General features: G+C 48.6%; 1 protein-coding gene across 1 annotated transcript in view; it reads right to left on the minus strand.

Moving 5' to 3' along the window:
• Slit1 (slit guidance ligand 1) overlaps positions 1-25342 on the minus strand; it is a 149325-nt gene that overhangs the window by 116689 nt on the left and 7294 nt on the right. The window contains exons 2-4 of the mRNA XM_031390317.1: positions 16187-16258; positions 13818-13889; positions 7740-7811 (exon numbers count right to left, since the gene is read on the minus strand). Coding sequence (XP_031246177.1) covers positions 7740-7811; positions 13818-13889; positions 16187-16258 — 216 coding nt within the window. The remainder of the gene's footprint in view (positions 1-7739; positions 7812-13817; positions 13890-16186; positions 16259-25342) is intronic.

Consider the following 25342-nt stretch of genomic DNA (forward strand, 5'->3'; position numbering starts at 1 on the left):
TTTTCCCTATATAAACCCCTAACTTTCAAGCCTTGTGGTTGGCTCCACTATCTCCTGCGTGAGATAGGCATGGTGCCGAACCAGAGAGCCCTGAAATTAAAAAATACTTCTTGTAATTACATCAAGGACGGTCTCTCGTGATTCCTTGGGTGCACGTCCTCCTGAGATTTGAGTGGGGGTCTCCCCCAGGGGTCTTTCATATGTACCTCCCTGCTTTGTCTTCTCTGGTTTAAGAGTTAAGTCTGGGGGTTGGGGATTTAGCTCAGTGGTAGAGCGCTTGCCTAGCAAGCGCAAGGCTCTGGGTTCGGTCCTCAGCTCTGGAGAAAAAAAAAAGAGTTAAGGCTGCAACTGGGCAGTGGTGGTACACGCCTTTAATCCCAGCACTTGGGAGGCCCAGGCAGGAGGATTTCTGAGTTCGAGGCCAGCCTGGTCTACAGAGTGAGTTCCAGAACAGCCAGGGCTACACAGAGAAACCCTGTCTTGAAAAAAGAAAAAAAAAAAAAAAGGAATTAGGTCTGCCTTATACTGCTCTGTCTAGTGCTATAGCTATGCCAGCACAGTGCCCTGCATTTACTTGGGCATCCTTAGGGGACCACCATGAAGCCCTTTTTGGGAGGTACCCTGGCTGTTCATAACTGTGGAGACCAGCATGGTTCTGAGCCACTCTGGGGCTGGGCTGAGTCCAAAAGTGTGGGCCATATCTGTGTGGACGTCCATCCATGCTGAGCACAGCGGCTTGCTGGGCGTACAGCTGTCAACGCGGGGCCAGCCGCCCTGCCCTTTTCTCTGAGGCTCCTGAGCCAGCCCAGTGGGATGCTGGCCTTTTTCTCTCCCGTCTTGACAGCAGGCACAAATTTAATGATGGGAAGGCACTTTGTGAATCCAGAGCACTCAGTAATTGCTAACTCATTCTCCCAGACTGTGCTCTGATGGCTACAGAGGTGATCATCTGCTCCGAGGGTTGGCGCCCTGGGCTCTCACACTCCAGCCAGAGTGGGCAGAAGTAAATACCCAACAGGGGTCTCCACTTAAGCCCTCCCCCAGCACACAGGGGAGCAAGACCTTCCTAAGCAGGAACCAAAGAGAAAGAACGTGATAATGCTGCTAATAGGGGCCCTTCCATCCCAACTAACTCAGGATCTGGGATGACAACCTTGACCCTGAAAATCTTTATAAGCACACATACACACACACACACACACACACACACACACACACACGCACGCACGCACGCACGCACGCACGCACACACGCACGCACACACCCCTCACTCTAGTTTAGACCATAAGATTAACCGTAAGACCATAGCTTTGGGATCATATGGACCTGAGTTCAAACCTAGACTCTCATGATTATTGTCTGAAACTAACTTGACTCTAAGCCCAGAAGGAATTAAAACAGATTCCCTGAAAATAAAAATAAAACAAAACAAAACAAAACAAAAAAAAAAACTTTGTAAAGAGGAAAACAAGTTTGGGAGATGGGACCAGCTAGATCTCTCTGGGGTTGAGATGACATGTGGAAATGACATTTTCATGGACTTCTACAGGGCTCAGGGGCTAGAAGGACATGTTTGAATTCTGATAAGTTCTCTAAAGTAACCAATCCCAGACTTCATGGATAGGTGGGGCCAGGAGCTTGTCTGTCCTCCAGCTGTCTCCTCAGTTTTGACAGACAAGAAGTTTTTCTCTGGCTTGTTTGGGTTTTTTTGTTGGTAGTAGACAGGGTTTAACTATGTAGCCCTGGTTGTCCTAGAACTCTCTATATAGACAAGGCTGGCCTTGAACTCACAGAGATCCATCTGCCTCTGCCTGGGGAGTGTTAAGATTAATGGCGTGCACTACTGCTCCTGGCTTGGAGGGTTTTGGGCTTTTGTTTTCTTAATTCTGTTTTGGGTTTTATTGTGTCTGTATATAGTATGCATGAGTGCAGGCGCATGGCATGACATGCATGTGGAGATTAGAGGTCCACTTTTAGAAGTCAGTTCTCTCCTACACAGTGTTCCAGGTCAGACTGGTTGTCCAGTGTGCAAAGGCAAGCACCGTTACCTGCTGAGTCGTCTTTCAGCCACTCCCCAGAGCTTTATGACACACAGAATGTGCTAGAAGCAGAAAAATCCCCTAGAGATGACCCTGCTTGGGCCAGTTTCTCCTCTAACCATTTACGCAAGGCCACTTCCATCGTTAACACCTTGAGTCTCTCACAGGCTTCCTGTCTCTGGACAAAGCTCAAGAACTTTCTGGAAAAAGGGATGTTAAGAAATGATGGCTGCCTAGCAAGACTCCTGCGGGACAGCACAGACGGGAAGGAGGCTCCATCAGAGCTGGGGGCCACCTGGGAGCCCCACTTCCCACACAGCGGTCTGTGCCTTCTCAGAAGCTGGACAAGCTCAGCAGCTCTGCCTCCTGGCCTGGACGTGTGGCAATAGCGAGGTCACCTTCTGCTTCGGGTAATTTCCCTCGGAGGCGAGACAGATCCATTCTGTACAGCTATTTGTTTCAGTGCAGTAGCCTCCTGCCTCTGATGGGGGCTGGGCCCTGGCGGGAAGGGATGCTTTGTTCTTCTGACCAGTGCTGACAGTTTAATTAAACCCAGCTTGAGACGGGGTCACAGGGGTCAGTCATTCTTCCACAGGGCTGGGCAGGCTCCCACCACCAGGGCCTTGTTAATGAGTTATCGTAGTCCTTATGACAGGGATATATACACGCATTGGAAGTAGATGCTCTGGGCTGCCTCAATCACTGCCTGCCCCTCCCAAACCTGCAGAAATCTGCAGAGACCGAGAAGTCAATCTGGGCCGGATGCATAAAGGCTTCAAGGCTAAGCAGAAGCCCAGAGAACCTGAGTGTCCAAAGCAATTTGAAGATGAATAAAGAATGTAGCCAGCCCAGAAAGCTTCTTGTCTATCAGAGCTGGGGAGACAAGCTGAGGCACAGACAAGCACCTGGCCCCACCTAACAAGGGAAGTCTGGGATTGGCCACTATAGAGAAATTATCAAAATTCAAACATGTCTACCCCCAAACCTGAGCCCTGTGGAAGTCCATGAAAATGATACCCTCTGAGAATTGAGTGACAGGTGAAAAGTTGGTCCAAACCAAGGTAACCTGCTGCCAGGTGCAGCCACCCCTTGGCACATCTCTCAGACAGCACCTATGGTGGACCATAGTCACCTCCTGGACAGGTGGACATGTTGAACCCATAAGGCTATCCAAGTTCGACTAGCCCTGCTGGTCACAGCCACTGACAGAGCAGGTTCAAATTTGGCTCAGCTCTTGGACATGTTTCAAAGTCTCTGGCCTTGCATACTTTCATCTATAAAAGGGGACGCGCAGGCTGGCTAGCTAGACTAACCAAAGCCAACTGATGAGCTTTAGGTTCAGCAAGAGAGGCTGGCTCTACACAAAAGATAAAAAATAATTGAGGAAAATGCTCAGCATCGACTTCCGACCTCCACACCCACATGCGCCCCAACACATGAGCACGCACACACGTGCACACAAGCCACATGTACACTGACAAATTAAAAAAAAAATGATAATAAAGAGGAGAGGCAGAGGCCCCTCAGTCGGAGAATAAAGAATTTACCCACAGCTTGAGGATGCTAAAGACTACGGCCAGAAGTACCGCCTACATGGTCTCAGCTGGCTTCCCATCCACTGCTCAAGAATGTGACCAAGAGGTCTGTCATAAGACACACTTCAGTCCTTCTGCTGGCCAGCAGCCCAGCATCCCTCTGTGGCCTTTCTGGGTATTTCTGCAGGGGTAGCTAAATCCTTCTTTTCAAAAATAAAATTAACCGAGTGAAGCAAAACCTGAGGACAGGTCCCTGTGCAGTGAAGAGATGATGCTAAGATTCTACGCTAAGGAGGAGAACTCTAGACCAGGCTGAATCTGCAAAGACCAGGGAAACCAATACTGATGCTAAGCTATGCTCAAGGGTGGAGTCACTCTGAGCCAGGAGGTGTAGGAGTTAGGTCTGTTCTCCCCAGAGCAGTCCCAGCACCGATGTCCCATATTCCCCAGACCTGCGATGCACCACAGTGGCTAACAATGCTGAGGCTGAAAAGTTTTCATCTCTCGTCAACCTCTCAACAGCCCGGGGAGGTGGGCGTTATTTTGGTCCCACAAAAGAACAGCTGGATCCACAGGGCTAAAGGATGCCATAGCATGCCTCTGGGACTCATTGTTTGTTTGGGGTTTTCTGGCACTGAGCCTTCTCGTGTGCTAGGCGAGCATTGTACCACCATGCTGCCTCCCTGCCCACTGGCATTAGTTTTAACTCAGACACAGGGGCTTTCCATTAGTGTTCAAAGCTGGCAGGTTCCCTACCATAAATATAATACATCCTTCTTAAAGAACATCTGGGAAACACAAAAGAGAAAAATCACCCGCAGTCAATCCCTGCTAGAGTTCTGCAGTCATTTTCCATGCATTATTTAGAGTAATTCAGGGATCAATACAACTCTGGCTTTTGATATCACAAACATCTGCATGATTTGACATCTCCCACGAAGGCCATTTCTGATGACTGCTTAAGTACTCCATCAAGCAGATATGCTGGAATTTGTCTAACCACTCCCCTGATATGAGGCATTAAGGTTGTTTCCACATTCTCGTCAATAATCTGAATGTCACTGCAGCATGCATACTTATGCTGGGCCTTTATCTCCCTGGAGAGGATGCTCAGTGGTGAAATTTCCAGGTCCTGGTTTAAGCCCAGTGCCTAATTCCAGTCCTTACATCCAACTGCTCTGTGATCCAAGACACAGAGCCTCTTTGGGACATCCACTGTGCATTTGGAAGGAGTGGGCCAGCTATCCTAACACCAGGGGGACTGTTAGTGTGGAACACACAGTAGACACACTTAACTTCTGTGAGCTGCTCAGCAAGATCCCCTGGGCCGTACCACCTGCACACTCTGGCCACACCCTCCCCAGCACATTTGGTTTCTCTCAAGTCCACTGCTACACTGATTAGCGGAGCATCTGCCTGAAAGTCTTTAATTTTCTCCAGATGTAAAGGCTTAGTAACAGATTCCTCCAAAGCAAAGGGAAAGTCAACAGAGGAGCCAGGAACATGGCACTGGAGCTGATCTTATCACGCCTTCTTAAGGGATGCCCTGGAGCTGGAGTTGAGGAGACAGCTCCAGAAATCACTTCACCAGCTGACCCAACAACCCCACCACCACCACTGGGCCTAAGATGGATGAATAGGATCCCTATCCCCAAACCTCCAGGGGTAGGAGCCAAGACCCTACAGAGATATGGTCTATGTGGTTACAAGTGGGAAAAGGGCTAACACCGTGGATAAGGTGAATGGTTGGGGCAGTGAAGTCATCGTTGCTAAGGAGCATCCTGGTGACAAGGAGCAAGACAAGGTGAATGGAAAGAACTAGAAACATCCTCGCATCTCAGTAGCTGTGGGGGATAGCTGCACCTGAGTTCCTAGGAACTTGATGGCCATGCCTTACCCATCCCCCTCCCACATCACCCTTACCAGTCCTCAGGGTAGCATGCCCTGAGGGCTTCGTGACTGGGGGAATGTGGAATCAGATGTTTATGTCAGCAGAACATGATGGGGTTGAAGCCAAGAGGAGCAGCAAGCAAACCTTTACACACTCCCTTATCTGTCCCCATACAGTCACCGCTATGGCGCCTGGGTGAGCCCAGACACAGGAGCAAGGACTCTACCAATAAAACTTCGCTCAGCCGCTTCCCAAGAAGGTACCCTTTCAAGATGGCTCATGCCGGAGGTGCACAAGATGCACAGGCGTAGTTATGACGTCAAGTCTTTGCTTGATGTTGGTGGACCATGCTAACATGCATTCTCTGCTGGCTCCTGTGCCTTGCTTACAGAGGGGATCCAGAAATGCGGAGAGGCTGTGACATAGCTTCATAGTAGGATGTGCACTCAGCACCCAGGAGGCCCAGGGTTCCATCCCCAACACCAAAGCAAAGTATGAGGAAGAGCGCAAGACAGACCTGAAGAAAACCATCTCTCTATGGGCTGTATCCCTACATAAAAATGTACTCCTGCCAAATGCAAGGGAGCAGAGGCCTGCGAAGCAAGGCAGGAAGTATTCGATGTTCTGGCTTTAGTTTGGAGCTTGGAAATACCATCCTACCCCCACAAGAGCTTGAGGCCGCTGCTTCCCTTGGCTCCTAGCCCAGGGGATTGCCAAGAACAGGTGTCCCTTTCTTCGGTCTCCTCCCTCCTTGAGTGGATTTCCATATGCCGGTTTGGTTACAGAGTCTGGCTACTTAATATTTGCTAAAGTGTGGAAGACCTTTGCTCCAGAATTCCTATTGAAATATGAAACGTGAAGAGCGTTGGGCTCGGAGTCGAGGTCACTTCGCATCGACTCCAAGGATATTGTTTTGCCTCTCCAACCTTGCAGTGAGACACAGTTTGTCACAGTCACATGTGCCAGGTGCTGGAGTTCCTTGCAAGGGAAACTGCATTATCAGGGTCATGACAGGCATTCATGGCCAGCCACCCAGGAAGCATGGCTGCACACCCCAGCACAGCTGGTAGCATACAAAGTTCAAGGAGAAATGCTGGCTTCCAAAAAAGTTACACTGAGAAAACCCAGGGCCATTTGACCTTTGACGGACATACTGTTTCCTGGACTGTCTCCCATTCCCTGCAGAGGTCCCCACCCCGGGCTATCAAGATTGTTAATAACCACCATTAAGAGGACTCAAAAGTCTTCCAACTCAATATTTGAAAATCCTCTAAAACACTAACAATAGGGCACGGTTGTGCTAAGTAGTTATAGAACGAAAAATTCAGAAAAGCATGTTACTGCCGGGTGGTGGTGGCACACGCCTTTAATCCCAGCACTTGGGAGGCAGAGGCAGGCGGATTTCTAAGTTCGAGGCCAGTCTGGTCTACAGAGTGAGTTCCAGGACAGCCAGAGCTATACAGAGAAACCCTGTCTCGAAAAATCAAAAAAAAAAAAAAAAAAAAAAAAAAGAAAGAAAGAAAGAAAGAAAGAAAGAAAGAAAGGAAAAGCATGTTATTAGAGAGCAAATGGGAAGTTCAAAGTTAAGAACATCCTGATATGCAAGATAGTACTCCAATAATGAACTCCCCACCACAGAAGCAGTCAAAGGAAGACAGAGCTACCCCAGAGCTTCCTTAGCAAGTCTCAAAGGCCCCCATCCAACCCCAGATCCCCAAAAACAGAATAGACAGGAGAACCACTCAAAACCATGGAGAGCCACAGAGCAACAATTAGCAAGTATCCTTTATACTTGGAAGAAGTGCACTGGCAGCCAATAAAAACGATGGCTTGACACCACTGATACTAAATCCAGTCACAGAGCACATGATTCTAAAGGTGGACGGAGCTGAAAATAGAAATAGCTTCATGAGGGTTTAGTGGAATGAATAAAGGTTCAACGCAAGACAGGCATGCAAAGGCAGTGACAGGGCGTAAGTGTCCACAGCAGACTGTGAGCACAGTCACAGACACACCCTCCTCCACGGCCCTGCCACCAGCAGCGTCGTGTGCGGAGGCACTAGGATTCTTTCAAGCCCCTGCCTGGAGAATTTCCCACACAGATTCTGATAGAAAGGTCTGTGACGCCCAGATGCTTTCCTGCCAGAAGGGAGCATGAGGGGCAAGGCCAGAATGAGAGCCACTGACTCCATCCCACACCACACACACACACACACACACACACACACACACACACGCTCACAGGGTGGGTAGCAACCCACGTGTATAACTCACAGTCTGGATAGAGCCTGGTTGTTCTGGAACAGTAGTTCAGGCAACACTTGCAGCTGGTTGCGGTTCAGTCGTCTGGAAAAGGTAAAAGGAGAGAGTCACTCAAGTGTCAGGCGAGGGCAGAGAAAGCACTGCATTCCAAGTCATAGGGACCTGGATGGAGTCCCAGGAGGACCAGAGTGGAGCCCCTGGGGAAGCTTACCTGTGAGTGGCCACTCAGCCGTACAGCACCGAGGAGGAGAATAAGGCCCTCACTAAACAGCTACAGCATCCTTCTCCTTTGTTTCCCATCATCCCCTTCATAATCCACCAAGATCTGGCCCCAAGACAATCCCAGCTGGGAGTTGGATCCTTGACCTTATGAAATGTGAACTAGGTCCTAATGAGGTAGGACGGCTAAACATCCCGGTACCTATAGGCTTCATCCATGCTTGCCCAAGCAGCACTAGTGTTTGTTTGACTGGCTTATTGGGTTTTTCTTTGGGTTTTGTTATTTTTATTTTTTATTTTATTGTTTGCTCTGGTTCTTTTTAAATGAAAATAACTTCTATTAAAAAATGAATGCTTTCAGATGAGCATGGGAATGTGTGCCTTTAGCCCCAGCATGTGGGATGCTGAAGCAGGAGGATCATTCTGAGCCTGAAGATGGGCAAGCCTACATAATGAGTTCAAGGACAACCTGAGATAGGCTGAGACCATTTCTCAAAAGTGGGGGGAATTTAGATAGATAGATAGATAGATAGATAGATAGATAGATAGATAGATAGAGATAGAGATAGGTGATAGATAGATAGTAGATGATGGATGGATAGATGGATAGATGGATGATAAGGAGAGATAAAGAAATGATAGATATATAGATAGATGATAGATTATAGATAGATGATGGATACATAGGTAGATATATAGATAATAGATGATAGATGGATAAATAGATAGATAGACAGATGATAGATTATAGAGATAGATGATAGATATATAGATAATAGATGATGGATGGATTGATAGATGATAGAGATAGAAATAGATGATAAAAATTATATACAAATGATAGATTATAAATAGAGATAGATGATAGATATATAGATGATAGATTATAGATAGATGATGGATAGATAGATAGATAGATAGATAGATAGATAGATAGATAGATAGATAGATGATAGATAGATAGATTGATAGATAGAAAGATCATGGATGCCATACAAACAAGTAAAATTCAGGCACTGGCAGTGATGGCACAGACATCATTTAATCCTAGCACTCTGGAGGTAAAAGCAGATAAATCTCTGTGAGTTCGAGGTCAGCCTGGTCTACATAATCTACATAGTAAGTTCCTGGACAGCCAAGGCTACACAGAGATCCTGTTTCAAAACAGCAAATAAATATATAGAGTAAATAAAAATAGGAAAAAAACTCAAATTGAAAGGAAAAGGACACTCAAACACCAGCATGCCCCGTTCGAGACAGGGTTTCTCTGTGTAGCCCTGGCTGTCCTGGAACTCACTCTGGAGACCAGGCTGGCCTCGAACTCAGAAATCCGCCTGCCTCTGCCTCCCAAGTGCTGGGATTAAAGGCGTGTGTCACCACTCTCTGGCTCTGGGAAGCTTTTTTTCCTTGTCAGACAGATTTTATTTTGGTGCTGAGAAGTAAACCCAGGCCTCATGCACGAGAGAGAAGGGCTAGAAAACTGAGCTGTGCCCCAGCCATGCTTTTATTTCTGATGCCTAAGGTGGTGCTTCCAAAGTTTTTTTTTTTTTTCTTCTAGGGCAATGGTTCTCAAACTCCCAATGCTGTGACCCTTTAATGCCACTCCTCACATCCTGGTGCCCCCCCCCCCAAGCCGTACAATTAATTTGTTGCTGCTTCACAACTGTAATTTCACTACTGTTATGAATCACAATGTAAATATCTGATATGCAGGATATCTGATACAGAAGGGCCGGTCATCCCCAAAGAGGTCACAGCCCACAGGCTGAGAACTGCTCGCTGTTCTGGAGGCAGATAGAGCATTACCCTAAACACAGGGAGGAGCCAGGGGTCTGGGTCTGGAATCTGCCTAACAGAAGACAGAGATCACAGAAAGGATCCACACCTCCTGTGGGGAGATTTCTTGTTATTTTGAGAAACTATAGCAGATAATAATAAATAAATATTTAGAGAAACACACAGTGTGTGTGTGTGTGTGTGTGTGTGTGAGAGAGAGAGAGAGAGAGAGAGAGAGAGAGAGAGAGAGAGAGAGAGAGAGAGAGAGACACTTTGGCAAAAGTCTCCCGCAAGGCATCTGCACAGTGTGCTATACACAGGCTACCCAGGTTTTCTTTCACTGACTGAAGAGCCAGCTCAGGAAAAAAAAAAAAAGAAACAACAACAACAACAAAACCCAACAACTTCTTCTGGTGAGAAAGGAAGAGACTGAACGCCACACAGCATGCAGGACCTCATTCGAGGTCAGCTCCTCTGAGGTCGTCTTGCATCTGATATGTGAGAATGGCCTTTGTCACCACACTTGGGGTCGTCATGTTCCAGCCCAGGACAGACCCCAGATTTACAGCTTCAGGAGACCAGTTGGAAGAAACTGACTTTGAAGGGCAGGTTCCCAGGGAGACACAACATTGCCTTGGGAGAATAGGGACTACCGACGTAAGCCTTAAAGCAACAAGAGCAGACATCGGATCTCTCCCAGCCCCTTATCCCCAGTCCAATAAATTAATCCTGTATTTACACTGCCTGGTAATTGCTAGGTTTAGTTTTGTTTTGTTTTCCCCCAAGATTTTCTCATTTTTCTGCCCTCAATTTTTGAAAACATTCAGAAGGGGGAAGGGAAGGGAATTCAACAACTAAAGTGGAAAATCAAAGAACACTGAAGGAGTGAGCCTCGTCACAAGAGACACAAGGATATCTCAGAATGAAAAGAGCAGCTGAGGGCTCCTGCTGTTCTTTGCCTTTCTCAGCTCGGGGCACAGGGACAGATGCTTCTAGACGTCACCTCATAGGATGGAAGCAGGGTAAAGTACCGTACTGGCTTCCTCAGATGCTCTCATCCGAGCACACACCTTCCTCCCTGCAGCAGCCTCACTAGCAAATGTTTAATGCCACCATCTTGCCATATAGCTTGGCTTTTCCCAGGTGCCCAAGACTGGCTTGCTGACTTCATGGAGTTGCCCTCTTGAGAGTTGAGGCAGATTGTAATGCCAAGAGGGGAAGTGGTTAACCTGAGCTAAGCTGTGCAGACTCTGAAACTTGCCCTTTTGCATCTCCCACCCCAGCTCACGTCCAGGTCACTGAGCATGCTCCAGGACCTCTGGGCAGCAGGCCAGCCCAAGCTATGGACCTCCTGGACCTCATGGCCAGCAGGGCGTCCCGCTCCTGCTTCTCTAACCGCTTTTCCTAACTGCTTGTTCGAAGCAGCTATGTCTGCTCTCAACCTTGTTTACACCACAGGTACTTAGAGAAATGGGGTTACACAATTCAATCAATTTCATTCACAAATAAATGAAATGCCGCTGGGAAGAGAGTCATCTATATGAAAATTACGTTGGCTGCTTTGGAGAGATCTTAGAGGGGGAAAAAAGGGAAAGCTGTCAATTGAAGAGATGTTGAATTCAGTACAAAGATTTAATTCTCCACCCAAATTGCTTCCAAGGTGCTGAAAAAAATCTCATTCTACCTTCAAGAAACCCAAACCAAAAGAAAAAAGAAAAAAAGGGAAAAAAATCACACAAGGTTTATGTGTGTGGTTTGGATGAATAAAGCCATACAGAGCTCCAGTCACTGTCTCATACTAAAAGCAATAGAGGAATTCTTGGGGGTGAGGCTGGGAAAGGGGCCAATAAATGTACATTTCCATTTTAATTGAAAACGCTATATTCACAGACTGAGTGTTTCTATTCTGACTCCCTACTCCCACTGGCTTTCACAAACTGATCCCCCTAGTCTCCCACAAACCAGAGCGGATATCTAGCCACTGCACTAGCTGCTCACTGAAGGGGTTCACTGTGCATACCTGACACCCCGAGGTGACCCAGCCCAGGGAAAGGAGATGATAGCAGACAGAAGGGACAAGGTCTGCAGAGACCAGTCGTGACTGAGAAAGGAAGCCCCACCAAGCCTCAGGTGGCAGCAGCAGGTACAACTGGCCACGCCTCCACATGACTAGACTCCTTCCACCTCCTCTTCTGGCCACGCCTCCACACACCTAGACCCGTCCCACCTCCTCTTCTCCTCCAAGGCCTGGTAAAACCAGAGGGGAGGTGGAATGGAGTAAATCCAAGTCAGCCCCACAGAGGCAGGTATCTTATTATAAGAGCTATAAAGAAAGCAAACACAGAAATGAACATCTGGCCTAGCACTGGATGGCTGACTGCTCAGTTTAAGGCCTGGAGGAGGGGGGAGGCTTCTGAGCTGCAAAAAGACAAAGAGACAAATATGCCCCTTTCTATTGGTTCAATGCTTTGTTTTCTTTAACATAAGAATGAAAGGAGAGAGATTAATTAGGTCCGATTTAGTAATCTAAACCTTGAATGTAAAATAATCTAATCTCCTCCTCTGCGCTTGTGGCTTAGCCTCTAGAAACCTAGGTGTCTCACCCGTAGAGTGCCACTTGCAGAAGTTATCTCAGGATTAGGTGACATACCATAGGGCCAAGGGCTCCACGGAGCACCTGGCAGGGGAAGACACTCAGTATTAGCTGTAATTGCTATAGAAATTCATTATAAGAACATCAAGGGTTGGGGAGAGAGAGAGAGAGAGAGAGAGAGAGAGAGAGAGAGAGAGAGAGAGAGAGAACAAAGCTGAAGTAGCCCATTGTCTCACTTCTTGGTATATGTAAGCTAAAGGTCTCACCTATTTTCTCCTCTACTATGTGTGCTTGCCTGTCTGATCTCTCTCTCTCTCTCTCTCTCTCTCTCTCTCTCTCTCTCTGTGTGTGTGTGTGTGTGTATGTGTGTGTCTCTGTCTCTGTGTCTCTCTCTGTCTCTCTTTCTGTGTCTCTGTCTGTGTGTCTCTCTTTCTGTGTATCTCATTGTCTCTGTCTGCCTAGCTGCCTCTCTACACACACACACACACACACACACACACACACACACACAGACACACACATACAGACTTCACTTCCTGTCTTTCCTGCCTCGTCCATGCTGTGAGCCCACCTCAGTGGTGTTCAGACTGTTCTCTCTTTTTGTGTCTCTCTGTTTGTCTCTGTCTCTCTGTGTTTCTGTCTCTGTCTGTGTGTGTGTCTCTCTCTCTCCACACACACACACACACACACACACACACTCACACACAGTCTTCACTTCCTGTCTTTCCTGCCTCGTTCGTGCTGTGAACACATCCCACTGGTGTTGATGGTGTTTCAGTCTTGACCGAATCTTATCTCCACTCAAATGGCTATTTCTAAAAATTTGGTAATTTGCAAAGAACATACAGAAATATGAATTTCTAGCCATTATTCTGGTCAGTTCCTTAATATGGAATGACCTTTCTGGTCAAAGAGTATGAACTTTGGGATTCCCCCACTTAACATCTACATCCAAACCATTTTTGCTGGACTAAATGGGAAACCACCATAAAGAGATACACGCTAACCCCTGTCCTCACCCACCAGGTCCTTCTCCTTGTCATTGTCACCAAGGTGAAATGTAACAGTTCACTAGGACCCAGTTTTAAAATTGAAAGCTCCATGCATAGCAAGCCACACAGACCCTGAGCTCTCTACTCCCTCATTGCTGTGCTGTGGTCCTGTACCTAAGAAGCAAGCCTCAGGTGGGAGGGGAGCTCCCTCATGGTTCTCCCTCAGGGGCAACGACTTCGTTTATGAACACACCAATCAATGAATCAGGAGAGGTGGATGGAAGGAATTCCAGTTGTGTGACCTTTTGCCTCCATGTGTTCTTAGGGACAAACAGCGGGCTTGCCCAGAGGGTGGGAATGGATGTTGGTTTCCATTTTTTTCTCCTGATTACCATCTCACAGTGCACTATCAGGCAGGGTGAGGCTGGGGTGCCCTCCCTAAGCACCCCAGATCTTATATCAGCCCACTGATACCCTCACTGTCAAACCCCATACCCTCCCCATACTCACAGCCGCTCCAGCTCCTTCATGTCATCAAAAGCTCCTCGTTCCACAGCTCCAATCTGGTTCTCCATCAGCTGCCTGGGAGGCAAAGAGACAGAATTAGCTACAGGATACTAAACAAGGGCTCCTCAGAACCACTGGAAAAGGGCAATATGGGCTGGGGGGGGGGAGGGCAAAGAGAGGGGGAAGAGGGAGCTATTCCCATGCCCTACAGAGATCCAGCTGAAATGGTCACAACTTCACAAATTCCCCAAGTCCCTCAGCAGGCCCTGCCTTGCAGAGGGACACAGTGCCAATGTTCACAGCTATGCTTGAAGAAGATGCTAGGTTTCTGGGTACACACTGTCCTTTGGCCCAGAGCATGCATCTAAGAGACATGGCTAGCTAGCATGGCAGCGGAAAGCTGTACCAACTGGGCAGAATCCACAGATATGCCTCAGTGGCCAGACAACACCCATACTGTCAGCACCACATTCTGCCTAGGCCTGTCTGTCTGCTGAAGAAAGGAATAGGGTGCCTGGGCCAACCAATCACCTGGCTCCATATGACTCCGCATCTTCCCCCACCCTCTCCCAACATGCACTGCTTCATAGAATCTGACTGGTGGGCATCACCAAGAGATGGGATGCTGCACAGTCATTCTGGAGATACGGAAGCACTTTCCTCCTGTGTTCTCCCCTCTCCACACCCGAGCAGATGGGTTGCATGTTCCTGCATGGGCTTCAGGCAGGGTTTAAGCAGGGCGGTATACTTTTCTCTCTGCTGGAAGCCTAAGGGAGGAATGCTGGGAAGGGAGGAGGACCCCCCCAAATCAACCCCCCAAACTGGAAAGAGAAAAGCTTTGGTCAACATGAGTTGGTTCTAGTGCAGCGAAGACTCCAGGAATTCATCACTCCTAACCTCAAGGAGGATTATCCACAAGGTCCCCCATTCCTTCAAAGACACCCCCCAGAACTGTGAAGTCTACAATTCTGAAAGAATTGAGGTTCAGAACCCTTGCACTACCCAGACAGTTGGAGGTGAGAGACTCTAGATATCTGATGATGGGCCTTGAACTGGCTGGCTTTGTGTGTCAACTTGACACAGGCTGGAGTTATCACAGAGAAGGGAGCTTCAGTTGGGGAAATACCTCTAGGAGACCCAGCTGTGGGGCATTTTCTCAATTAGTGATCAAGGGGGTAGGGCCCCTTGTGGGTGGTGCCATCCCTGGGCTGGAAGTCTTGGGTTCTATAAGAGAGCAGGCTGAGCAAGCCAGGGGAAGCAAGCCAGTAAGGAACATCCCTCCATGGCCTCTGCATCAGCTCCTGCTTCCTGACCTGCTTGAGTTCCAGTCCTGACTTCTCTGGTGATTAACAGCAATGTGGAAGTAAGCCAAATAAACCCTTTCCTCCCCAACTTGCTTCTTGGTCATGATGTTTGTGCAGGAATAGAAACCCTGACTAGGACAGGCCTCCTGCCCACTGGGTAGCGCAGGGCCTCCAAATTCAACTGAGATATTGAGGCCAGACGCCTGTTTGTCAAGGCTGCCTCTGCTTCCCAAGATCAGGAGAGCACAGAGGGATGGGAGCATGGGGGTCCAACATGAGCACTTCATCTCTGCCTGATAGGTGCAGCAGATAGCTGTTGTTGGCCAGCCACCTCAATTAACAGGGTCTCCATGCTCAGACACCTGAGTAAAGTCACACCTGTCTTCTACTGTCCCCCTGTCCCATCACCCTCTCAACCAGGGCCTGAGGAGCCCTGCTAAGGAGGAGCCCACTGGAGATGGAGGGCTGCAGTGTGTTCTCCACCCTTCCATCCAGTATGTTAAATCTAACGCTCTGTATGATGTGTTTAGAGGCAGGGCTGTTAGGGGCGCTGCTAAAGTGATGTGGTAAACTGGATGGGTCTTGATATTCAAGGACTAGTGAGTCCTTTCGATGTGCTCACAGAGCCAGGCCATGTAAGGTCCCAGTGCACAGATGCCTGATCAGGAACCAACCTGCAGCACCCTGGTCCAGGATCTCAGCCTCCAGAGCCCAAGCGAAGCCAAGCTATGATTTAGGTCCCTCCCATGGTGTTCCACCAGAGGAGACACAACTGAGCAGAGACCTACAGACTCTCCATGCCACCTGTTCTCCCCTCATCCCAGAGACAGAAATGGCCAAGAGGTGCCCCATCCAAGTCCTCCATGCCCATTCTTCTCAGCCACGAGGGAGGCAGTAAGCTCTCTGAGTCAGGACACTTCAACATCACCCGACTCCACCACTCAGGAGGCCCTTGACTCCACAACAGAAGACCTGCACTAGCTTACGGCTCTCAAACTCCCATCGAGAACTCCAGACCCAACGCTGGGGTGAGGACAGAGGCAGACCGTAATGGGAACCCATACTCACAGCACTCGCAGCTGCTTGAGCCCAGAAAAGTCATTCTTGTGGATCCGAGTGATGTTGTTGCCGTTGAGCTCCCTGGGAGAGAAAGGCGGAAGAAAACAGCGATGTGAGTGGTCCGCGCCCCCAGGGCTCAGCTCAGACTCCCCTGCTCCCAGCTCAGCTCAAGCCACTTGCCTCACCAGTGAGGTGAAGTCCAGCCCATCCCCTCTCCCTACACCCCACCATCCACCAAGAAGCCCAACAGGCTGAGGCCTTTGAGCATCCCATGATGCTCCTGCAAGCAGGAACAACAAACATGGCTCACTGTTGAGGTGTGCAGAAACCCCAAACATGGTTCCACCCTAGGGACTCAGCCTAGATGGAGAGACAGGTCACAGAGCAAAGACTCTGGAAATAGGCCATGGGAGCCAGTCAGGGGTATCCTACCCAAACCTCAGAATGGAGGGCACCAATGTGACAGCCTCATAGGGTTACACCGGCATAAACAGGTAAGGACCAGTGCTGCCCTTGGGGACCGCCGCAGTATCACCATGAATGACAGTGGTTCCTATTCTGACAGGAGAAGCAGAGGGAAACCATATAGTTCAGGAGCCCTGAGGAAATGAGACTCAGGCTGAGGACCAAAAGACAAGGAAGAGCAAACTCAAGCAAGAGCCCATTGAGTCAGTCCAAGTGTCTGAGGGGAGTGAGAGACAGCCTAAGTGATGGGGGCTGTGGGCCCAGGCAAACCCAATGCAAGCAGGAAAAAAGCAGGGAGCCAGTAAAGGTCTCACATAGGGGCCCATGCACCTTCCTGGAGTGGCTAACAGGAGGATATGGCCAAGTAGAGAAGGCTGAGGCTGCTGCTCCATCCCCAGGGGCCAGACCTATGGTGCCATGACTTCTCCTCCCACACTGTCCCGGGCATGAGCCCTGTCTTCCCTTCCAAGGTCAATTCTACCCTTCCCAGGTCAATTCTACCCTTCCCTTGGCCCGTCTCCAGAAACTAGAACAGATCCTGGACTCATGTCTCCATCCTCATTGGCACGCTAGACACAGACCACACCTCAGAGACCATATGGCCCCTTCCCACCCAGCCTTCTAGCGCTTGCTCAGTCTCTATCCAGAAAGGCCCTGCTCAGCCTCAGGGAGTTAGGCCACTCTGAAGGGAAAGTTCTCAGAAAGTTTCATTACCAGAAACTTCTTGCACTGTCTCAGCCACCACAGTACACACTCAGATCCCCTCTGTCCCCTCCAGCCAAGCCTGAACAGGAGCCACACTGACTCCTCTTCCCAAAAATTGTCACTGTAAACTGCATGCTTTTTAATCAACTTAAATGCCCTACCCCAACATACACACACACACACACACACACACACACACACACACACACACACACACATTATTCATCTATAAGGCTTTCTTCTCACTTAGCCAAACAGTGACCAAAAGTTCTAGGTATGGCCATGAGCTCAAACCAAGTCTCCTTTGTTCTGGAGTGTGTTGAGATGTATGTGGTCTAGACAATGCTCTACCATTGCTTCCTCTAAAAACTGTGTGTATTTTTTGCTTCCGTGTGTCCCGAGAAACTGGGCCCTCACCTAAGTTGCTATTGTGACCATCTAACAGACAAGGAAACATCGGTTCTAAGATGTTAGATGCTCTCCCAAAGACAACAGCTGAGAGATGACAGAACCCATAGCCAAGACCTTCTGACCCTTAGGCTGTCAATCAAAGCTGACAAGCCAGTAGTTCATTTGACTCATGCCCTATGTTTGGGACTCTCTGTCCTCATCCCTTTTATAGTAGGATCTGAGGGGCTTCAGTGGTGCTCCAAGTTGCCAGACCATCAGCAAGTGCCCCAGATCCAGACCCTTCCTCATCCTAACTGCTGTAAGAACATCTTCTCCATGTGATGACAGGCCTTGTTTAAACCAGGCTGATTTAAACACTCCTTACTGGAATGGCCACCCTTCTGTACCTTCTGCAACATAACTTTCCTTCAAGCCCTGGAAGCACCTTCAGGAACCCTTGGTAACTGGCTCCAGAAGGCAATACCCCCAGCCTTCCTTTGAGCCATCATGATGACACTTACAGCTGCACCCACAGCACAAGGTAAGTTTGCATGGTGGTTTTGTCTTTCTCATTATTAAGGTAGATATCTGTTGGTTATAAGGACAAAAGATGTTAAAACATCTTCTAACATCTGTAGTGAAGTGAAAATGTACCCCATAGGCTCAGGGTTTTGAACACTTGGTTTCCAATGAGTGGCACTTTTGGGGAGTTATGGAACCTTTTGTGGATGCAGCTTTGCTGGAGGAAGAAGATCACCGGAGGTGGCTTTAAGAGTTCACCACCTTGCTCCACTTTGACTCCTCTCCATCTGTGTGGATGGAGATGTGATCTCTCAGCTTCCTGCTCCACCCACCTGTTATCATGCCTTCCCTCCCATTATGGACTCCTCTGGGTTTCTAAGCCAAAATAAACTCTCCTATAAGTTCCTCTAGGTCATGCTATTTCATCACAGCAACAGAGAAGTAAACAATAAAACTCAAATAGTCAGCCATAGAACCAATGCTTGATTGAATTTCAGAAAACCAAAAGTACACTGTGAACCACAAACCTGCCTGATGACAGAGAGCTGCCACCATATAGAATGTGGCAGCAGGTCAAAAGACAGCCTGTATTCTGTGAGAGCTACTACATGCACATTCACACACATGCACAGATCTGTGCACAGTGGGGCTGAGCCTGGGGAACACATGTTCACTAACAGCTACAACTGATAAGTAGTAAGATATAAGGTAACTTTAGTATCTTTTCGGTTTACTTTCTGCACTTTAAGTTTTATAAGCCAGTGCAGTATCCAAATTGTTTCATTTAAAAGTGTTATTAAATTTTTAAATAAAAAATGTTTAATTAGAAAAAATAAAAATTAGGGACATGTGAACTTTACATGTGAACTTTCCATGTCCTGGAAAAGAAAGAAAAAATTAAAAGTGCATGTTGCTAAGAATAACCATTAGGGATAATCCCCATGGAAATTCTAGAATATTTTCTCTCAATCTGATATATATACACACATACGTACATACATACATGCATGCATACACACACATATTGCTTGTCTAGCTGAGGTAATCTCTCTCACAAGTACTTCTGGAAGACTTCCTAGGGGAGTTTTATAAGGCAGCTGAATATAGTGTATTCCCTGCACACTGCTGACAGAGAAAAGACAAATGCTAGAACCTGTCTTCTACCCAAGACAGGGCCAAGATGGAACTCAGGAATCCCCAAGCACAGAATCCCCATGAAAGCAGGCGGAAGTGGACAGGCGACAGGAACTTTAATTACACCAGGCACTTCGTGTCTCCCTTATCGCTGAGATGGTGAGAACACCAGGACATGTGTCAGCCAGTCCCTCCTCCTCCCTTCCTACCTATCACCCATCTCCACGTTAACAGAGACTGGACAGCAAGGCGAGGCACAATGGCTCAAATGGTAAAGCAAGTCTGGCCTCTTTCCCAGGAGTCCCTGCTGATGGTTTCCTGTCCGAACCCCAGCCTGCTCCGTGTGCCCTCACTCTCAGTGGCCATTGATAAGTGCCCCCTTTCTAAGGAGAACCCCTCTCCTTCCCAGGTCTGAGGGCAGCAGCCAGCAACTTAGAAACATCATATAGGCTTTACCTGATGCGTGACCTTCCTAGGTTCGTCAAGCCCTTGCCTTAGCAGGGCAGCCATGGCCTCTTGCTAGAATCCACTGCATCAGAGCCTCTATTCCTCCAACAGGTAATCCCAGACATGCTGCTGGGACACAGACACACACCCATGACCACCGCAGCCAGAGCAGCAGAGTTTAAGGAATTCAGGGGTGGGGCTCCCCGGTGCTTCACCACTGAGCCCCACCCCTACCACTCCTTATTGGTTCCTACAATGACACGAATAGTAAAGCAACTTGCCCAGTGGTGCACAGCCAATAGAAGGTGGGGCAAGAATGAAGCCAGGCTGGAGTTCTCCCCTGATGCCAGGAAGCCTGAAGTTTCTGGCCTCCTCCTGTCTTATCACCCTGACCCCTCGGCCAGCGTGGAATGAACTTAGACAGAGCTAAGGTCACTTGCAAGCTCTGGAGTCCCGTAGTAAGACTCAGAGCTTTGCCTAAGTAACAGGATCAAGAGGCTCCCAGCCTACCCAGCTAAGCATGTTCTTAGAGCGGAGGGACTTGGGCCCTGCCACCACACTAGCTATGCAACCTTGAGCAAAGAGCTTAACTGTTCTGTGCCTCAGTTTCTCTATCTGTAAAATGAAGCTGTTGATAATCTCTCTCTCCTAGAGGTGTGGTGCAGTTTAAATGACTTCATATTTCTAAAACACTGAGGACAAGCCCACTGCTTAGAGAACCAGCTGTGACTATTTTTACTATGGTATTGTTGTTTCCCTCCAGGATCCTGGGCAGAGTCCCCAGGCCAAGCTGGTACTGATTGACAGGCTCAAGCAAAGCAGAAAGAACCAGCGCTCACATCTCAGACCCCAGGCTAAACACCAGAGCATACCTCTCTCTCTTCTAAGAGCAATGAGCTCACCCCAATCATTCCTCAAAGGTGACACACCCTGGTAGCAAACGTCCCCTCTTCTGCCAGTTCCTATGTGGCTCTAGGCTAAAATAAAAACCTGAATGGCAAAAAAAGATTTTGGAGACAATTCCCCAAAGCACAGCTATGTGAGGAAAACCAAACCGGAAGGGTTTCTTGACCTTTAACCCCTCCCTCTCAGGAAGCCGGAATACTGGCAGTATCTGAGAGTGTTTGTGAAAACACAGAAGGCGTCCTTGGGTAGCTCAGGCTTTAGGAGGATCAGCTCAGTCTCCAGCTCCCTGTAAGTCCTCAACAGTGTCTCACTCTGGGGGTCCAGCTGTCCCCATTCTCTAGGGACCGGAACACTCCCTGGTGACCCAAGCCTGCACTGGTGATGGAAAGCTCTCACTAGGGATGATGTAAGGTCCCTAGGCTGCTTGCTGCACCTAACTCTTCCCCGGGGTGGACAATCAGGTCCTGCTGGGTGGGGCTGCTTAGGGAAGTTTGACCCTGCAAGTGGGTCTACCTGTCTGCAAGGCCCACCCACCTCAGGCCTTCCCCCTGTGCCAGCTTCCCGTAGAGATGCCAATGGGCTCCCCATATTCACCCTGGCTCTCCGCTAGTCTGTTCAAAATGCCACAGCCAGGGGAATCGTTACAAGATGTCAATTTGATCCTCAAGTAAGTCCTGAAATTACTCTTTACTCCACCCCCACCCTACTACTGTCGGAATCAAGACAAAATCTCCTTACCATGCATGATAAGCTCCCCATTGCCTTCCCTGAGGGTTCCCAACTCCTAGCCCCATGGACTTCAAGGCCTGTGGCACAGCCTTTGAGTCTGGCATCTGCTATGCCCTCTCATTGGCCTAACTCACTGCAACCCTTCCCTTCCCGGTGGCGAACCTTCCTCTTCCAGAGCCACAGCCTTCTACCCCACAGTCCAAATCAGGGACAACTTTACCGGGATTTGAAGGAGTCTTGAACTGACGTGACAGCCTCACTGCGCTGGCCCCAGGATCAGAAGGAAGCTTCTGAAAACAGGCCAGGTTGCTTTATTGGTTTGATTTTTGTTGTTTTGATTTGATTTGATTTCCTCATCTCCTCCAGGGTCTAACACAGCACACAACCCATGTTTCAAGAGGATTTCTGGAACGCAGCAGTAGATCTGCCTTAATCTGACATGTTTCCAGGAGCACTGGCTTCAGTGGATGCTGTCTCCCTGATCCCTACCCTCAACCCACTTGATATATGCATTCCCCTGATGGACATAGCCTCAAAATCCCATGTGCCTCTTGGCAAGAATCTCTTCTCTTCCAGCACCTTCTATGTATTCTCCTAGGTGGGCCCTAGGTGAGCAAGGAAATCCTGCTAGTGAAAGCAGCCAGCCACAGAGGTCCTCCAAGCGCATCAGCTGCAGGGTGTGCAGGAGTGCCTGCCATCGAAGGCTGAAAGATGTATTCTGTTGCGTGTATTTATCACTTGTGCCTCCATTAGCCTCTGGCCATTGGGAATGGTGCTGCTATGAACACAGATGTAAGTGTATAAAATAGCTCTCAAGATGTCTGCTCTCAATTCTTCTGGGTCATGAAGTATATTACATCTCTTTCTATGGCTATGACAGAATACCATGATCAAGGCTACACTCATAGAGAAAGGGGTTTGTTTGTCTTACAGTTCCATCTCATGAGCAAGAGACACAGCCACAGAAACCAGATGCTGAGAACACGCATCTCAGACCATAAGCACAAAGCAGGGAAAGCAAGCTAGAAATAGGGTTTGGGGGTTCTCAATGCCCAGTGACTGTGCTCCCTCAGTCAGTGCCACCAACTGGGGACCAATTGTTGGATTATGTGAGCATATAGAGTACTTTCCCATTCAAATCACCATGTACAGTATTTCTTTTCTCTTCTTCCTTTTCTTTTCTCAAGACAGGGTCTTACTATGTAGCTCCTGGAACTTGCTATGTAGACCAGGCTGGCCTCGAACTCACAGAGACCCATCAGCCTCTGCCTCCTGACTGCTGGGATTAAAGGCGTGTTCCACTCTGCCCGGCCAGTAGTTCTATTTTTAACTTTTTGAGAAATTGCCATCCTGTTTGGCACAGCAGGCAGCTGCTTCCTCTGATGTTCTCACCAAAGCACATCCTTACCAACAGGTGTTAATTTCTGTCTGGGAATTTTTTTTTTTTTTTTTTAAAATGGAAGCAATCCCAGTAGGAGTGAGGGAGTCGGGCCTAACTCAGTTCCGATTCCATGTCATTTTTTATGAGAATCAAACTTCCCCTGGTCCCTCCATCACTGAGGCCTGGCCTTACTCCTGCTATCCCCTTCTCTGACCTGGGACCTGTCCCCCCACAAACATTCTGCATCAAGGATCTTCCCAAACAGTCGCTCCCCACACACAGCCACTGACTCCCTGGACTGACCCCCACCTACAGCCATCCCACCCACTCTCCTCACCTCCCTCCACCTCTGGACCAGATGCCCCCTCCCTGTGCCAGCTGGCTCCTTGGGTCTACCCCAAATGTGCACAGGCTGGGATCAATGGTGGAGCAGGCAACCAGGTGGCCTCCAGGCCCCAGCGCAAGGCACTGACAGGTGCTTTGTAGTGCTGAGTGAGTGAAAGGAGCCTGGCCTTATTAACATCTGAAGAACAGCAGGCTCCAGTCAAATTTAAAAGCTACACACAAACACATCTCACAGGCTCCTGACTCTGGGACTCTCAGCCAACCACTGAGCAGCCAGCTGTCCTGTCCCCCCACTACAGATGGCTCCGCCTCTCTGCAAAGCTGGTTTCGTATCTTCTCCCAGGACTGCTGAGTAAGACCAAGAATGTAGATTAAACTGTAAGGCATTTTTGCCCCGAGTCTGGCGTGAGGTGTGTAAATGGTGACCACGGGTACCACCCGAGGTGTATTTCTGTGTCCACCCTTCTCTGGCCTGTTGCCTGCCCTCTCCGATCCCATCATTCAATGGCCCTCCCCGCACCACTGCTTTAACACAAGCAAGCACCTCTCTGGGACTGCTCGCCTGAGTTTCTCTGTGCTGCTCTCTCTGCCCTAAACTTCTCACCATCCACCAGCAGCCCTTGCCTCGACCCTCATCCTCAGAGAGTTGGTGGCCCTACCCTCCTCATCCTCCTCCCCAACTCCACCCAGTGCTCCCTCCCCGGAACATAGCTCCTCCCACATATGCCATCTTTCCTTGCCACCAGCTCATCCCCCCACGTCCTCTCAGTGTAGGCTAGAATCACAGGCAGTCCAGTGACCTCAAGGGGTACTGTTTCTCTAGGAGACCCCAACAGCAAGTTCTCCCAGATCTCATTCTGTGCATCCCAAATCTGAACCCCCTGAAATTGCCAGTATCAAAGACTACAGAATCAGAATCTCTGGGGTGGGTCTAGGAGTTGTACATTTCGTGCTAGATTGTATGTAGTCACTCTCCCAGGCTGGGCCTGTGGACCTCTCCAGGCACAGCCTCAACTCCTGTAGAAATTCTACAACAACTATGGCTAGGAGCAACAAGCCACATGGAGGTATCAGCCCATGGGACACTCAGAGGACACATCACCTCCCCCCAACTCCCACCCTGTGACATTCTTGCCAAAAAAGAAAAAAGCACGGCTCAACCAAACCATGAAAAAAATAACTAAGTCAGATGAGGCACACATGTAATCCCAGAACTCCAGAGACAGGTAAGTGAGTTCCAGGCCACATAGGAAAACAGTAAAATGCTGTCTCAAAAACTAGACAGACAGACAGATAGACAACTAGACAACCAAATCAATAAACTTTAGACAAAATAACTATTGAATGATCTTTCCAAAGAGTTAAGGTTATAAAAAGCCAAAACAGACAAAAGGCCTTCGGCAGACTGAAGGGCTGAGGAGAGATGTAACTAAACACAACGTGGACCCCTGGGGTTTCTTTGGGGGTGAAAAAATGTGGAAAGCCCATTACTTAGTTAATAATACCATAGCTATGCTAATGCCTCAACTGGCTAACTGCACCTCGCTTATAAAGTTAGCGTGGGGGAAGCTGGTTGAAGCGGTACGAGGGATCTATCTGAATTTCTAATTCATTCAACTCTTTTATGAATTAAATCAACTAAAACCATTTTAGGGGAGAGAAGGCCTTTAATTTAGAAAATAGAATAAAACTACAGCAAAGTCAACAAATCTTAGTCACAGAAATCACATAATCAACTTCCTCTCCACTGCTGGCTGCTAGCCTCTAACACTACTCCACCTCCCTTACACCAGAGCCGGGCAGAAGAATTCCTACTCACCCCTCTTAGCCGGAGACCCCTAGGGCTGATGCTAAAAGGAACCTGTCAACAGGACACCAGATGAGCTAGCTGGACTCCCACCTGCCAAATCTGAGATACTCATCAAATAGTAATGATAACATCAAATAGTACTGATAACAGACTAGAATCCGGCAAATAAAACAGTAACACACAAGTCTGTTAAAAATGGACAAACAAGCCGGGTGGTGGTGGCGCATGCCTTTAATCCCAGCACTTGGGAGGCAGAGGCAGGCGGATTTCTGAGTTCGAGGCCAGCCTGGTCTACCGAGTGAGTTCCAGGACAGCCAGGGCTACACAGAGA

This window comes from Mastomys coucha, unplaced genomic scaffold (genome assembly GCF_008632895.1).
Source record: "Mastomys coucha isolate ucsf_1 unplaced genomic scaffold, UCSF_Mcou_1 pScaffold21, whole genome shotgun sequence".
NCBI classification, from domain to species: domain Eukaryota; kingdom Metazoa; phylum Chordata; class Mammalia; order Rodentia; family Muridae; genus Mastomys; species Mastomys coucha.